Source organism: Catharus ustulatus, chromosome 3 (assembly GCF_009819885.2).
Source record: "Catharus ustulatus isolate bCatUst1 chromosome 3, bCatUst1.pri.v2, whole genome shotgun sequence".
NCBI lineage: Eukaryota > Metazoa > Chordata > Aves > Passeriformes > Turdidae > Catharus > Catharus ustulatus.
This window is the reverse complement of record NC_046223.1, coordinates 9,613,506-9,627,883: the sequence shown is the minus strand read 5'-3', so window position 1 is coordinate 9,627,883 and position 14,378 is coordinate 9,613,506. Positions and strand designations below refer to the sequence as shown.

The following is a 14,378-nucleotide window of genomic DNA, read 5'->3' as shown; positions in this document are numbered from 1 at the left end:
CTTAGCTCCCTCTGCAAATCCCCATGGAGATGGTGACAGAAGATTTAACTAAGATTGTGGAGGCAGGGGAGTACAGGCAGGAGAGGGGGAGATCTCTTGGAAAGAAAGAAAAGTACTCTTTGAAGATAAATCTGTCCCAGAGGCTGTAGTTGTAGTAAGCTAAACAGCAATGGGCTCATTCTTGGACTCAGAGACTGATTGATAAAATGTGGGACCATACTGTTAAATTTAACTTGTCTTCAAAGCAGGTCTGCCACACACATATGGTCTCCTATTCATGCTACAGTCCTGAATCACATCAGCAAAGTAATGGGCCAGTTGGCCCAGATCAACCATTTTAGAATATAACACTGAAGAATACTATTGGGAAGAGATTCCCTGCTGTGATCACCTTTCTTGCAGGATCCTGCACAACTTCTGTGACAATTGCCTTATCGGTGGCTGAGGAGGAGACAGACCAGAATGTGGGGCAGCTGTTCACTGCCCTTGAGACCCTGGATACTCTTGCAGCCATCAGGAAACACTAGTCCACTTCCAGTGTTCTCTGTGGGACAATGTTGTGCAACTCCCAAAGGCAGGCTGTGTTGTGAGAAGCAGGTCCTCCCAAAAAGGCCAGCAAGTAATAGAAATGTTTCACAGCCAAGGCTAGAACTGGTCACCATCACCAAGTCACCAAATAGTTCTGGCCCATATTCACAGAAATCCCATGAGGTCATTCCTCTGGGCTGAACCTGCACTGCAGTCCCACAGCTGTCCTTCGCAATGCACTCCAAAGAGCCAGAGTCAACAGCTGCCCTTGCTCACAGTACTGGGACTCCAGTTTGCTACTGCAAAATATTTTGCTTATATAAAGGTTTTAAATACATCTTAGACATACAGACTGTGGTCTGAACATTTTTGAGGAGTGGGCAGTTCTGTTTAGAGTGCATACTACTGAAAACTTGGCAGTAACAGCATCACAAGCAAGAAAATGCAGGATTAATAATGAGATTTAAAAAAAGCAGTAAATCAATCTACTTTCCTGGCACTTTGTCAATACCAACTTTAGACAATTTCATTACAGAGTTGAATATGCAAGGCATGAGCCTCTTACTTATAAATCAGTCAACCAAACAATCCCTCTTTCCTATCAAATCTATTTGAAAGAAATAATTCGGGGAAGATGAGCTGAACTGTATTGACAAGCTGTGTCTGCTGACTCTGAAGGAATCACTGAAGAGATGTCTTTCTTTTTCTATGCAATTCCCCATCTTTTCTTTGTACAAATGCCATTATGTCCCTAAGAGAAGTGGTTGTGAAGAGGTGAGAGCACAGCATTTTAGCTTCCCATACAGAGTTACAACTTGCATTACATTGCTTAAAATTCAGTCCAAGTCATGCCTAAATTGTAAATTCCTTTTTTTTTGTGATGAAAACTATATATTGTCTGCAAATACTGGCTCCATGCAATGAAACCTCAGAGGGCTGTTATCACCAAGGACCTGTATAAATGGTGAAATTCAAAATAAGTATACTGGTGTCAAACAGAAAACCCAGACCTGATGGGTGGGGATTTGGGCAGCATCTTGTTAAGAAAACCAAGCACAAATCCAAAAAATGTGTAACATGTCCCTGTATAAAGGCTGCAGTCATGCCCATAAAGAAAATTTTCTTCCATGAGCACGCAGGGATGGTTTGCACAGGAAACAAGCGATAGCTGCCAGGCAGATACATTTGTCAAATGTAGTCACTCCAAATTTGGTAGTACATTCCATTTCCTGGCTTTGGGCAAGGCAGGGATGTTCCAGAGCACTCCTCAGTGCTATGTCAGAGAGCATTTGGTCTGTGCATGACATCTCAGCTTCATTATGATTTTATTTAGAACACACTTTAGCTCTGCAGGCTGCAGAGGCAAGGTGCCAGTCTTCAGCAAGAGGGGTAAGGACTATAAATAGAGCAGGCTGGGCTGCCACAGGCAGCTTTTGGTCTGCTTAAGTTTCTGGTTTAGCCTAGAAGAAGTAGAAATACAACCTGCTGAGGAGATAACGCACAGTATAGGAGCAAGCAACAGCTCTTCTCTGCAACCAGTAACTGTCTTTCATTTTGTAAGTACACAGGTGCAGCCACTTACCTTTAAGGAACAAGGACACACCATCTTCCATCTGTGCTTTCCTCCAAGCTCTCAGTTTTTTGCAAGCCCCTGCTACAAAAACTGTCATGTTTTCATGAAGCCAGCTACTCACGAGGGGAACACATGCCTTCATTTTCAAAACAAGACATAAAATCTCAAAATTAAGTGCACAGAGGTAACACACATTTCATACTTTTGAGGCCCATGGAGCTTTAAGAATTGTTTAATAGTTCTTGCTCTAAGTTGCATCCCACCAGGAGATCTCCCCAGAGACGGTTTGAATGAAGAAGGGACATTTTGCTGCAGGACAAGTACATAAAAATAGCATCAAGATCCCAGTCCTGTGCTCCGATTTTTGTTTTCCCTTGCAGGTAATTACACCAAGAGCTTTTTCTTCTCTTATTCTGTGCTTGACTCAGAGTTACTGTTAAAGAGAGAAGCCATATTTCCATCTATTTCCTCTGCCTTTCACACCTTTCAGTGAGTATATTTTATTTACAGCACAAAGCTAATGGCAGCCATCTTTGAACAGTATATTTTAGACTCAAAGCACTTGAATTCTTTGAATTCCACACCTGAAAGCAAGCTGCAGCTAAGAGTGCAAAGTAATGGTTTCCCCTCTTTTCTCCTGCTGGAATGCACCCTAAGAAGGACATTTAAAATAATTTCAGAATATGCTCTCTACATTACACTATGCACAAAAGGAAATGGGATTACTTGGGTCAAAAAAAAAAATCATATACTAAATACTATACTTGCAAGCAAACCATCAAGTCTTAGAGAAGACAGCTGAATCTCAAAAATCTTTGTCTTCCACAAAATATTTAGCCTACATTGCCTTTGTTTTCATCCCTGCTGGCCCTTGCTAAATCTGAGATAAAAGAATCTAAGTTTGTAGACAAGCTAGAGGAGAGTACCAGTGACCTACTAAAACCAAGGACTTACACAGACACACTGTGTTTATGGTCTACTGTAATGTTCCTCCTGCCCACCCTCTGCTACACAGGCGTGAAGGATTTCTCCATTCCACAAAGTCTAGGGTTTAATAGCCTGTGAGGTTTTTCTATACATTACTTCTCTAAATCTATGGATATTTGAGTAATATACTTTTCTCATATTAAAAAAACACTATATATAATTTTATTTGTAGAATATAATTTTGAAAACAGATATAAAAACAACAGAACATATAAACTTAATAGGAAACCCAACTAAAATAATAAAACAGTGCATTTTGCTTGATAGTTTAATTTCAGTATGAGCTTTAATAAAAACCTTGTTCCATTACACCTGGATATTTTGGCCTTTTTTATCATTTCTCTGTTGTATTAAAGAATCTTAAGTCACTTTAACAAACATTTTAATTAATAAATCCAATAACACAAATAGTTTATTGCATGCATAGTAGTTCCCATTGCATGAATGCACATGGACAATACTATATATAATAAATCAAACCATTTAACAAGTGTGAAGAGATCACTATGAATAAACTGAACACAAACCCAAGTGAATTCTGAAATTACAGAGCTGTGTTAACACAAAGGCACATTTTATTTTAAGTGTAAATTCACATTTCTGGAAGGTAAAATTTTGTGCCCAGGCAACTTCAAGTCATCACAGCACAGTCAGCAAAACAACTCTAACTGCACATAGCTGAACTTTCAGTAGAAAAATATGGCTTCTATTTCATTAATCCAGCTTTATTAAGGAAGAAATTAAATTAGAAATAGAAGGGCTCCCCCTCCCATATTTACAGACTGCAAACTATATTGCTTTCACATCAGAAATTCTAGTTTTCTTTGTCAAATTTTGTTAAGCTTTGTAACTATCAGCACCCTCACAGTTTGGTCAAAAGCCCCACAGACACACAGTCCCTTTTTGTCAGGGCTCCAGTCCAGGCTAGAGATGGGCTGTGTTGACAGAGTGACATTTTGCAAGAGACTAACAGACCCTGCCACCCCCATCTCAGATCCTTCAGAATCCTTTTTCGAGCGCTGGGCTGGGTACTCACTGCCAATGAGAAATGTAAAACAAAAACAACTACTTAGGAATTTATTGATACAAACACATCATCATCATCCTCTTTACTTCCTGCTATACAGATAAGGCAAATAACTGTCTTAAAAGTAATGAATAATCATATCCAGCTGTATCTAGACTGCATGCTTTAGTACGTATTTCATGAAAGAAAAAAGGAGGTAGGGAATTTTGAATCCTGACAGCCCTATCATATAGCTCTTCATTTTTTACTGGTTGGCTTTTATGAAAGGCAGAAAAATTTAATCACAACTATGCTTCTGAAACTTAATGCACCAACCTCGGTGCATTTAGGACAATTAAATTATTTTTCCATGTAGTGTAAGAAAATGTAAACATAAGAATCATTTAGTCAAGACTTTCAAAATTCTTTTCAGATGTAACTGCTACCATATGAGAATTTTAAGAAAGCCATTTTTTCCCATTTATCACCTGGTTAACCAAGGATATAATTAGATCTTCATTACATTATGACAACAAGGGCAAGATTCACCTGTGCTGTCACATTTTCTTAGGGATTAATTCAAGATTCCAGATCAAGTACTGAGACTGAAATCACCTGTTCTACTGCATTTGTGAGCAATAATTTTAACCAGATATTCTGAGGTTGGAAGCAGGATCCCACTCACCATTTTCAGAAATATTATTTCTTAAAACATTAAATGATTGCTTTCTTACTCCTGTCTGGAGAAGTGATCACTTACTATTTCCAGAGATTAAGGCTCCCAGATCCTCCACTCGTCATAAATATATCTCTGTTCTGTGGCAGGTGCCGAACTTGCCAAATGGTAGATTTTTGTGCCTAATAAAAAGAAATAAGCATTGTAGAGAAGTCATTTGGGGATGAACTTCATAGAGAAGGACATAGAATCTTAAACACAGATCACTTGTATGAAGAGAGCCCAGCCTTCCCACAGTGGACAATTAATTTCACTGTATGGTATCTCTTAAAATCATTACTGGAAGGGAATGTATTCAAACCTGTGCAAACACAACACAGTCAACAACTGAAACCTCACCAGGGCACTAAGATCATATAGCAACAGAAATCACTCAGGAAAAACCCCAACATACCCTCTGACTTAATGTGTACCTATCTGCAAATGTCAACAAGGAAAAGCTTAAAGGCACTAAATGAACAACAAATTCTATTTTCACATTTTATTACAAAATTATTTATAAATAAATAAATAAAATTTATTGCTTTATTCTTATGGTGGTTTGTATAAATTTCCTGAAATAGTTCCCTGTCAGGACCTGGGCAGCCTCCTTTGGACCTGACAGGGATATTGGGATCTGATTTTTACTATTGACACATTGTTACACCAATGAGAAAGTTTATGCGCCTTTGTGAAGCACACATGTAAAGAAGAAAAAAGCTGGGGAAGGCTCTTTCGTTTCTGGCCTCTCAGAAGGTAACACTAGCCCGGGCCGGGCTCGGCGGGCTCTCTGATGCGGGGCTGGGGAAACCACCAGGCCCCGTTTCCAGCTGGGGCCCCGACAGAAATGGGGAGAGGAGGCCCACACGGCTGCCCAGCTCCTAGCCTCCACTCTGGCATGGCCAGGGGCCTGCGGCTCAGCTGAACATCTAGCTGACATTAAACACTGCCCTACCGCCGGCTCGGGCCGAGCCCGAGGGTCCGCGGGGCCCCCCGGGACAGCAGCTCCGGGCGGCTGGGCTTGTGAGGCCTGGGGGAGAGAGAGCTGGGCCCTGTTCCAGCAAGGGCCCCCCCACCCCTGCTTACTGGGCAGAGGAAGGGAAGACCATCAGCCCAGGGCTGGAACTGAATGCAATGGAAGCCAGAGGGCAGTTGCGCAGCCAGAGCAGCCACCACCGTTTCTCGCTGGGCCCCTGCTAGCTTGGCCCAGTCCCAGTGCGCCCGAAATACTCCACCCTAACTGCTCCAGCTGCTGCCCAGCCAAGACATTAACTCTTTCACTGCCCACAATGAGATTTGCAGATACTTTGTTCTTTTCACTCCTGTGTGAAAGAAAAGGACCAAGATAAAGATACACACAGAAACAGCATGAAAACACCGAGGTCAGACAAAAGGAAGAGTCAGGTTCCAGATGAAAGGGACTGATGGAGATGCCTCATTCTTGGACTGAAATTTCTCTTTTTTTTAAGCTGTGGAGAAGAGACTCTTGTTTCTTTATAACTCATAGAAATGCACTATAGGGTAGATGAAATATTCTAACTGTAGACATGAGCAGAGGCATTTGTGTTAAAGTAAGCAGATATTGAAATGGCTGTGATCCTATAAGAAGTTTGAATAGAGAAAAGAGTCCTGCTGCCCACCAGGGAAGAGAAGAAAGACCTCTGTTTTCAAAGATGAAGAGAGCTTTTGTTGAACTGTTAAAATCCTTAAATTGTGCCCCATAAGTTGATATGGTCCTCAATAACAGTTGTGCGAAGACTGTCAGCCAAGGAAGGAATTTTTACAGTGATCAGATTTTCATTCTCCTGGGCGGCTGATTACTGTTACATCAAGGCCATAAGAAAAATGGTTTCTTGTGTAGAAATCTCCATAGACTGAAATCTCCTCTCCCAAGTACAGTAATTTCACGATTATAAGCTGCAGAATTTTGACTAAAAATTTTGCTCTCACCCTGGAAATGCAGCTTACACACAGGAGTGGCTAATATATGAAAAAAGTTCGGAAATTTCCAACCCCAGAAGTGCCAGCCAGGGTGCTGAGCGGAGCACCTGCCAGTAAAACCCAGGATCGTGCGATTGTTACAAATTGGTTACTCTGTTGCGCGGCAGGTGGAGGCGGGCTCCCACCAGCAGCATGGTGGGGGAGGCGCGAAGCTCCCTCCTGCTGGCCCTGCGGTGGGGGGAGGAGACGGGGGCCTCCGTGCCCACCTCCCACCGGCGCTGCAGGAGTGGGCGGACTCTCTCCCCGCGGGAGTGGGGCGGGCTCCGTCCACGCCTGCCACCGCCACCGCAGGAGCGGAGGTCTCCTACCCTGCCTGCGGCCACAGGAATGGGGGGCTCTGTCCCCCCTGCCGCCGTGAGAGCCGGGGGGCTCTGTCCCCTCCTGCCGCCACAGGGGGGGCTCCTTCCCCGCCTGCCACCGCCGTGGGAGCGGGTAGGCTCCATCCCCGCCTGCTGCCACAGGGCAGCGCTGGGCCAGGTTGAGCGAGCCTGGCGGCAGCGGCAGCCAGCCCCGAGCGGCCCCGCTGAGGAGCAGTGCCGAGCTGGGCCACCTGGCCCCGTTGGCAGCCCTGAGCAGGCCGAGTCTGCCTGGCCCCGAGCCAAGCCAGTAAACCCTGCGATCCTGTGATTCTGTTACTAATTGGCAACTTTGTTGCACATGGGTCCTCGCTGCAAACAACAGTGCAGCTTATAATCAGGTGCGGGTTATATATGGACAAAGACCTAAAGGTTGCCGACACCCAGAGCTGCGGCTTATAATCAGGTGCAGCTTGTAATCGTGAAATTACTGTAAATTAGTGAAAGACTACAGTAATTTCACGACTATAAGGCGCACCCTTTTGACTAAAATTATCCCCCAAAGCCAGAAGAGCCAGCGCTGGCCCTGGCCGCCACGCAGGGAGAGACGGAGGCGGCGCTGCTGGCCAGGCACGAGCTATGCTGGGAGACATGGAGGTGGCACTGGTCCCGCAGGAACCGCGTGGGGAGAGATGGAGGTGGCACTGGCCCTGGCCGCCGCGCGGGGAAAAAGGCAAGCGGCACCGGTTCTCTGTGAGCCACGCGGGGAGAGATGGAGGTGGCGCCAGCCCTGGCGTCCGCATGGGGAGAGAGGGAGCCGCCACCAGACTTGGCCACTGTGCGGGGAGAGACGGAGGCGGCACCGGTCTTGCGTGAACTGTGCGGGGAGAGAGGGAAGCAGCACTGGCCCCAGCTGCCACGCGGGGAGAGAGGGAGGCAGTGCCAGTCCCATGCGAGCCGTGAGGGGAGAGAGGGAAGCGGCACCGGCCCTGGCCCTGGCCACCACGCAGGTAGAGAGGGAGCCACCGCCACCAGCCCAGCGCAAGCCACGTGGAGAGGGAGGGAGCGGGCGGCCACAGAAGCTGTGAGTTGCGGCCACCCCAAGCCAACCCAGACGGCGGGCAGCCCCGAGCCGCCCTGGACCGCCACAAACTGCAGCCGCCCTGAGCTGCGCCTCACCAGCCGGTGCTGCAGGCAGGCGAGAGTGCTGAGGCCCGCGGCATGGGGAGGGCGCCTGGGGCTGCGTTTAAAGGCTACGCCAATCTGTGAAAAATGTTCGCAAATTGAGCACCCGCCAGTAAACCCTGCGACTGCGCGATTTCGTTACTATTTTGTTACTTTGTTGTGCATGGCGCAGCTCCTCACTGCAAAAAAAAAAGTGCGCCTTATAGTCCAGTGTGCCTTATATAATGTACAAAGTTGCGAAATTTGCCGGCTCCCAGAGGTGCACCTTATGGTCGTGAAATTACTGTATTTTTAGAGATGGTAAACTGACTGATGTGTTTCTGTGTGTTGCCAGTGTGAAAGAAAAGAAGTTGAGGGGGGAGGAGAAGTGTTCTGAAAGTTTTATTGTGATTCTTATTTTTTCTTATAGTTTCTGGTAATAAAGTTTTTCTTTGTACCATTTACAGTTGAAGCCTGTTTTGCCTTCCTCCTAATCCAATTCACAGCAGGAAATGACTAAATAATTCTAGTGGGTACACTGGCCATTTAGCCAACACTAGACCCACGACAAGTCTGGAAAAAAAATTCTTTGATTCAGAATAAAGTATCTTCAACACCTTATATGCTTTGAATGATAGTATGGAAAATACTAAGAGATAGATACTAAGTTGAAACTCAGACTTTTGTAAAAAAAGGAACTCCAAAAGTGCCTTTTCTTGAATTATCACCAGATTTTGTTCACTCAACAAAAACCAAAACCAACCAACTGAAAAAAAAAAAACTTTTATAAAGTAACCTGGTCATTTCTTGCCTGTTTGTACTATACCTGTAGTAATGTGACAGCATGAATTTAGAAAGTTTGTTGCTTATTAAGAAATTCTCAGTCTCCCCATACCTTCTCTGAAACAGATGCAAAACCTTTGGTTGGATGCTGAGTTCTCATATCAAAAACATGGAATTTTCCCTCAAGTGATGTCGCCACCAGCTTATTCATATTTATATCTTTTCTGTCAAACTCCACACTGCAAACCTGGATATAAAACAAGATAAATTCAGTCATGTAATTTAGCCACTGTTAAAAAAAATGGATGCTTTGTAATTTGTAAATATGTATTAATCATTTGTTATTTCCCCTATAATATCATCACCAAATAGGAAATAACCGAGTTCATCTGAAAACATGAAACTGAAAAATACTCCATCGTGTCCCAGTCAAGAATGTGAGGGGTACAACTTGCTGAACCTAAAGAAAATTATTCTTTGCTACAGCAGAAACATCTTCTGGGTAAGTTTCACACAGACAGAGTCCTTTTAATTTTTCCATCCTGCATAGAAGCTGGAATGAAAAAATACTTTTATGATTTCCTTACCCCATTCTTAATGTTGGTCTCCCATCGTAGTGACATGGTTTTTAAGTCAAACAATTTAATGTCCCCATTGTCATATCCAGCACATACAACACGTTCCTCTTGATTGTAAGCATTGCCTGGACGTAGAGAGAGAATTAATCAGAAAATACAAAACCTCTTTAGCCTGTAAATTTCGCAAGTCCCAGGCCTGCAGTTTCAAGTTACATTTATACAACAGCAAAAAGTTACTGTTGGGATATTAAAATGTGGTGAACTGAATGGTTTTCAAATCCAAAGGGTCTAGAAAAATCTTGTGTAGGACACAAGCAGCTTTGCTGTCTCCAAAGAAAAATGCAGAGCTCACATCAAGCATTGCTGTTTTCTTTAATTATCTCCTAAAAGGTCTTCTATTAAATTAACTCCTTAATGCTTGGTAGCTGGAAGTACACTACAACAGTAATGGGTTCCCTGTACATGGAAACATTTACACCCCTTCAAGACCACACAGGTGGATATAATATTTTTACATTCCTAGGCACATAAATTAAGCTTGCACAGCTTATCTGTGAAACCACAGAAGCATCAAATCATTTAGGTTGGAAAAGACCTCCAAGATTATCAAGTCCACTACAAATGGTGACCAAAAGTGATTAGAGAACGAATCCAAAACCTAACCATCATAAACCCACAAAACTGGTTTATTTTGAAGAAAAAAACCCACACATAAATTTAACAGTGTAGAAAAGCAAAACCTGCTACTTATGCATCCATACAAAATAAAGTATTCTATAACATCCTGAAATACATTGATAATCATCAAAGCACAATCATATGAGAGGGAGGAATGGTCATGATCTGATCAATTACCAAATGCCACAGTCCAGCAGTCTCTTTTGCTCTCCCCCTGTACAGGTTCCATATTAGCCACAGGAGTGTCATTCTGCCTCGGGTCCCACACCTTCACAGTTCCTGGGAAAAAAAAACAATAGATTTTGTATCAGGAATACACTGTCATACTGTGTTCACCTTCCCAGAAAAGCCCTTTGCTTTTCATCCTAATCATTCAAAAGACAGAAGCAACACTTTTAATTCTAGAAAGCCTCACTGTGTTTTGTGGATATAAGAAAGAACCACAAAACCAAAACAGAAACAGTGAAAACATTTGTTAAAGATATATTTTCTCTAGCTTATATTTTGCATTTATTCTGGTTTATGTTCCTTCTGTCTCATGCCCAATGACAACAGTACCTTTTGCTTATCTGTGGCTTCTAGAAGAATTAGAGAAAATCGAGCCCTAGCAAGATTCAAAAGACAGTGTACAAAGAACTAGTTGCAACAGCTTGTAACTAGTTCAGATGGCAGACCGTGCCCTGCCATCAAGAGCTTGCAGGCTCAGAGGAACTGGAAAGACTTGCAGAGTTCACTAACTCACCATCTCGACTGCCAGTCACAATTTCTGGTGCACCTTCCCCAATTCCTAAGCCACCTACACCATCTATACTGTTTATGATTTCCTTATGACCTTTCACAGAATACACTGGTATTTCAGGAGCTTCTAAATTCCTAGGCAAGAAAGAAAAAGAACAGAAAACATGGCATTTTTCCTTGACACTCAGGATTTGTATAAAAATGAAAGGAAACTTGAGCACAAATCATAAAAGCTCAGATTACCCGTGAGAACAAATATGGATATCACCACTAAGAACCGTGAGTCTGTCTTTGATTCCTTCTTTAGCTACTGCTTTGCACTGCTACGAAAGGTTTTGCTCTGTTCTGGACCTCCCTGTTTGTAAAGGCCGTTGTAGGATTCACCACAGCAACGAGTCAGACACAGTTTTTATGCTGGGCTAAAAGATGAATCACACTACAGATCAAAATACTCCAATTAGCTTTACTTTCACTAGGTCTACAAAATACAGTAATTTTATGATTATAAGCTGCACCATTTTGACTAAAATTTTGCTCCCACCCTGGAAATGCGGCTTACACTCAGGAGCGGCTAATATGTGAAAAATTTTCTGAAATTTCCAACCCCCGAAGTACAGCCAAGGTGCCGAGCCGAGCACCTGCCAGTAAAACCCGGGATTGTTACAAATTGGTTACTCTGTTGCACGGCGGGTGGAGGCGGGCTTAGTGCTGGCAGCGCTGAGAGTGGGGGAGGGAGGTGGGGGCTCCCTCCTTCAGGCAGCGCAGCCCGGGGGAGAGGCGGGGGGGCTCCATGCTGTCATCCCTGCGGCTCGGGGTGGAGGCAGGGGGCTCCGTGCTGCCATCCCCATGGCTTGGGGGGGAGGCAGAGGCTTCCTCCTGCCGGCCCCATGGCTCGGGGGGGAGAGCGGGAGCTCCCTCCTGCCAACCCCACGGCCCGGGGGGAAGGCAGGGGGCTCCTTCCCCACCTGCCGCCACTGCCATGGGTGCCGGCGGGCTCCGTCCCCGCCTCCCACTGCGGGGCACCACCGGACCGGGCCGAGCGAGCCTGGCGGCAGCACCGACCGGCCCCAAGCAGACCTGCCAAGCGGCAGTGCTGAGCTGGGCCACCTGGCCCTGTCAGCAGCCCTGAGCGGGCCAAGCCCGCACGGCCCAGCCGAGCCAGTAAACCCCACCATCCCGCGATTCTGTTACTATTTGGCAGCTTTGTTGCACGTGGGTCCTCGCTGCGAATGACAGAGTGGCTTATAATCAGGTGCAGCTTATGTATGGACAAAGAACGAAACGTTGCCGACACCCAGAGATGCAGCTTATAATCAGTGCGGCTTGTAATCGTGAAATTACTGTAACTTGATTCATTGATCCCCGCCTAGCTCTGACTACTGCTCTTTAATTTCAGGTGAATATTGTATCCAGCCATGAGTTTCATGGTTCTTTTCCACTGATTCCCATTGTTCAAGAGTCCTTCAGAATTTTATTTTACATTTCAACTAGTAACTGTTCCACTCTTGCTATTCCTACAAGAACCAGTAGTTCCTTGACACAGGGCAATATAATAATAATGATGATAACAAACAATCTCCCTTTGACATTACTACTTTATTTGATCATAAATTTACCTCAATATCAATTACACAAATAATTTAGGGACCTAGAGGAAACATTTGAAATTTCAAGATTAAAAATACATATTTAATCTAGACAAGAAATTTAGGTTGAACACAACCTCTTGTTTGTACTCATGCATCCAATTCAAAAGCCTCCTTTCAGAAGCCAACCTCACAGAACTTTAACAGGTTTTTGTAGCTGCACACAGAAGATGAGACTGAAGCAGCACTGAATGAAATACGGTGCAGAATTCTCTGTTGTTTCTACAAAACTGGCATGGTCCAAATAAAGTAGCCAGAAAAGCTTGCACTGAGTCCCAACCATGGGCAGCATGGAGAGCATCTCATGCAAAAGCCACAAACAGAAACCTCTGTTCAGACAGACATGGACAACATTCAGTGAAAACGCTTCCAGAGAATATCTGTGCTTACCATATGTTAAGGTTTCCATCGAAATCTCCTGTAGCTAAGTATCTTTGCTGCAGAGATGTAGCACCAAAAGTTCCACATTTTATAGGTTTGGGCTTTTCAATCTTTTAAAGAAAGAAAATTTCTGTGTCAGCACATGGAAGAGGCAAAAACACCCACAGACCACACAGTTCTTGGGAATGCAGAGGGGCAAGTGTCAGCAAAACACACATGGGATATTTGGTGCAGAATACTATCAAAATGTGATCGAAGGCAAGCTACACTTTGAGTTCAGTCCTTGTGCACAGAAAAGCAGAGGGTCCAGTTTATTGGTCTAGAAGAAAAATACTGTTGTGGCCTGGTGGGGCCTTATGCACCTGAGGAACTGCTATGCCTCAGAAGAAGCAAACTCTCAAAGGTCAATCTGAGAAAAAAAAACAAACAAAAAAGCAAATAACCAACTAACCAAAAGACCCGCCAGAAACCAATCGAAAACCAACCAAAAAAACAAAAACCAAAACAACAAACAAAAACCCCAAACAAACAAATTAAAACACCACCCAAAAAACACCAAACACAGGCAGAAACCAGAAACCCATAACGCAAAACACGAAAACAACCTACGAAACACGGCAATAAACAAAATCACATAATCACAGCCTCAGGTTGAAAAAGACCTCTGAGATCGTCGAGTCCAACCTATGATCGGCCACCACCTTGTCACTAAACCATGGCACTGAGTGCCAAATCCAGTTTATCCTTAAACACCACCAGGAACGGTGACTCCACCACTTCCCTGGGCAGCCCATTCCAATATCTAACCAGCCCTTCTGTGAGGACATTTTTGCTAATGTCGAATCCAAACCTCAGCAGCTTAAGTCTGTATCTCCTTGCTCTGTCACTAGATACCTGGGAGAAAAGACAGACTCCCACATGGCTACCACCTTTCAGGGAGTCCCGGAGAGTGGTAGGGTTACTCCTTATCAAGAAACGACAGTGTATCACTGAATCAGCACATTTAACACGCAAATCAGCTCCTGTTTTTTTATCCCCGGGCCCCGGACAAGTGCCCTGTCAGCCGTTCCCGAGGGGGACCGCGCTCACCTCCCGCAGCAGCTCCAGGCGGGCTCCGTGCAGCTCGTACAGCTGAACGAGGCCGGTGCCGCGGGTGGCGCTGCCCAGGCACAGCAGGCGAGCGCTGCGGGGCACCCATTTGCAGTCGAACACGGTGTAGCTCAGCGCCTGCTGGACGTGCGACACCACCTGCGGCCGCTCCGGCCCCGCCGCCGCCGACATCCCGCCCCGCCCTGCCCGGCTCC

The 14,378-nt window shown here is 44.8% G+C and overlaps 2 protein-coding genes across 6 annotated transcripts in view; one reads left to right on the top strand and one right to left on the bottom strand.

Moving 5' to 3' along the window:
- LOC116994425 overlaps nucleotides 1-9,630 on the top strand; it is a 17,763-nt gene extending 8,133 nt beyond the window's left edge. For 3 of the 4 annotated variants that reach the window (XM_033056114.1, XM_033056115.1, XM_033056113.1), the window contains exon 3: nucleotides 7,672-8,394. In XM_033056114.1, the coding sequence (XP_032912005.1) occupies nucleotides 7,672-8,194 (523 nt within the window). In that variant the 3' untranslated portion in view covers nucleotides 8,195-8,394. Of the gene's footprint in view, nucleotides 1-7,671; nucleotides 8,395-9,425 lie in introns of those variants that run through there. The other variant, XR_004417479.1, reaches the window with a different exon arrangement.
- Nucleotides 2,318-14,378, bottom strand: DNAAF10 (dynein axonemal assembly factor 10). Of its 2 annotated transcripts, XM_033056111.1 has the most exons (8): nucleotides 14,164-14,378; nucleotides 13,084-13,184; nucleotides 11,052-11,182; nucleotides 10,487-10,588; nucleotides 9,641-9,756; nucleotides 9,166-9,300; nucleotides 4,855-4,952; nucleotides 2,318-4,123 (listed from the first exon to the last, which is right to left on the bottom strand). In XM_033056111.1, exons 1-8 carry the CDS (start codon nucleotides 14,353-14,355, stop codon nucleotides 3,916-3,918), a joined length of 1,083 nt encoding a protein of 360 aa, XP_032912002.1. In that variant the 5' UTR covers nucleotides 14,356-14,378; the 3' UTR covers nucleotides 2,318-3,915. The 2 variants fall into 2 exon arrangements, with proteins under 2 accessions (XP_032912002.1, XP_042635072.1); XM_042779138.1 differs by lacking the exons at nucleotides 11,052-11,182; nucleotides 14,164-14,378 and having other exon boundaries at nucleotides 13,084-13,180.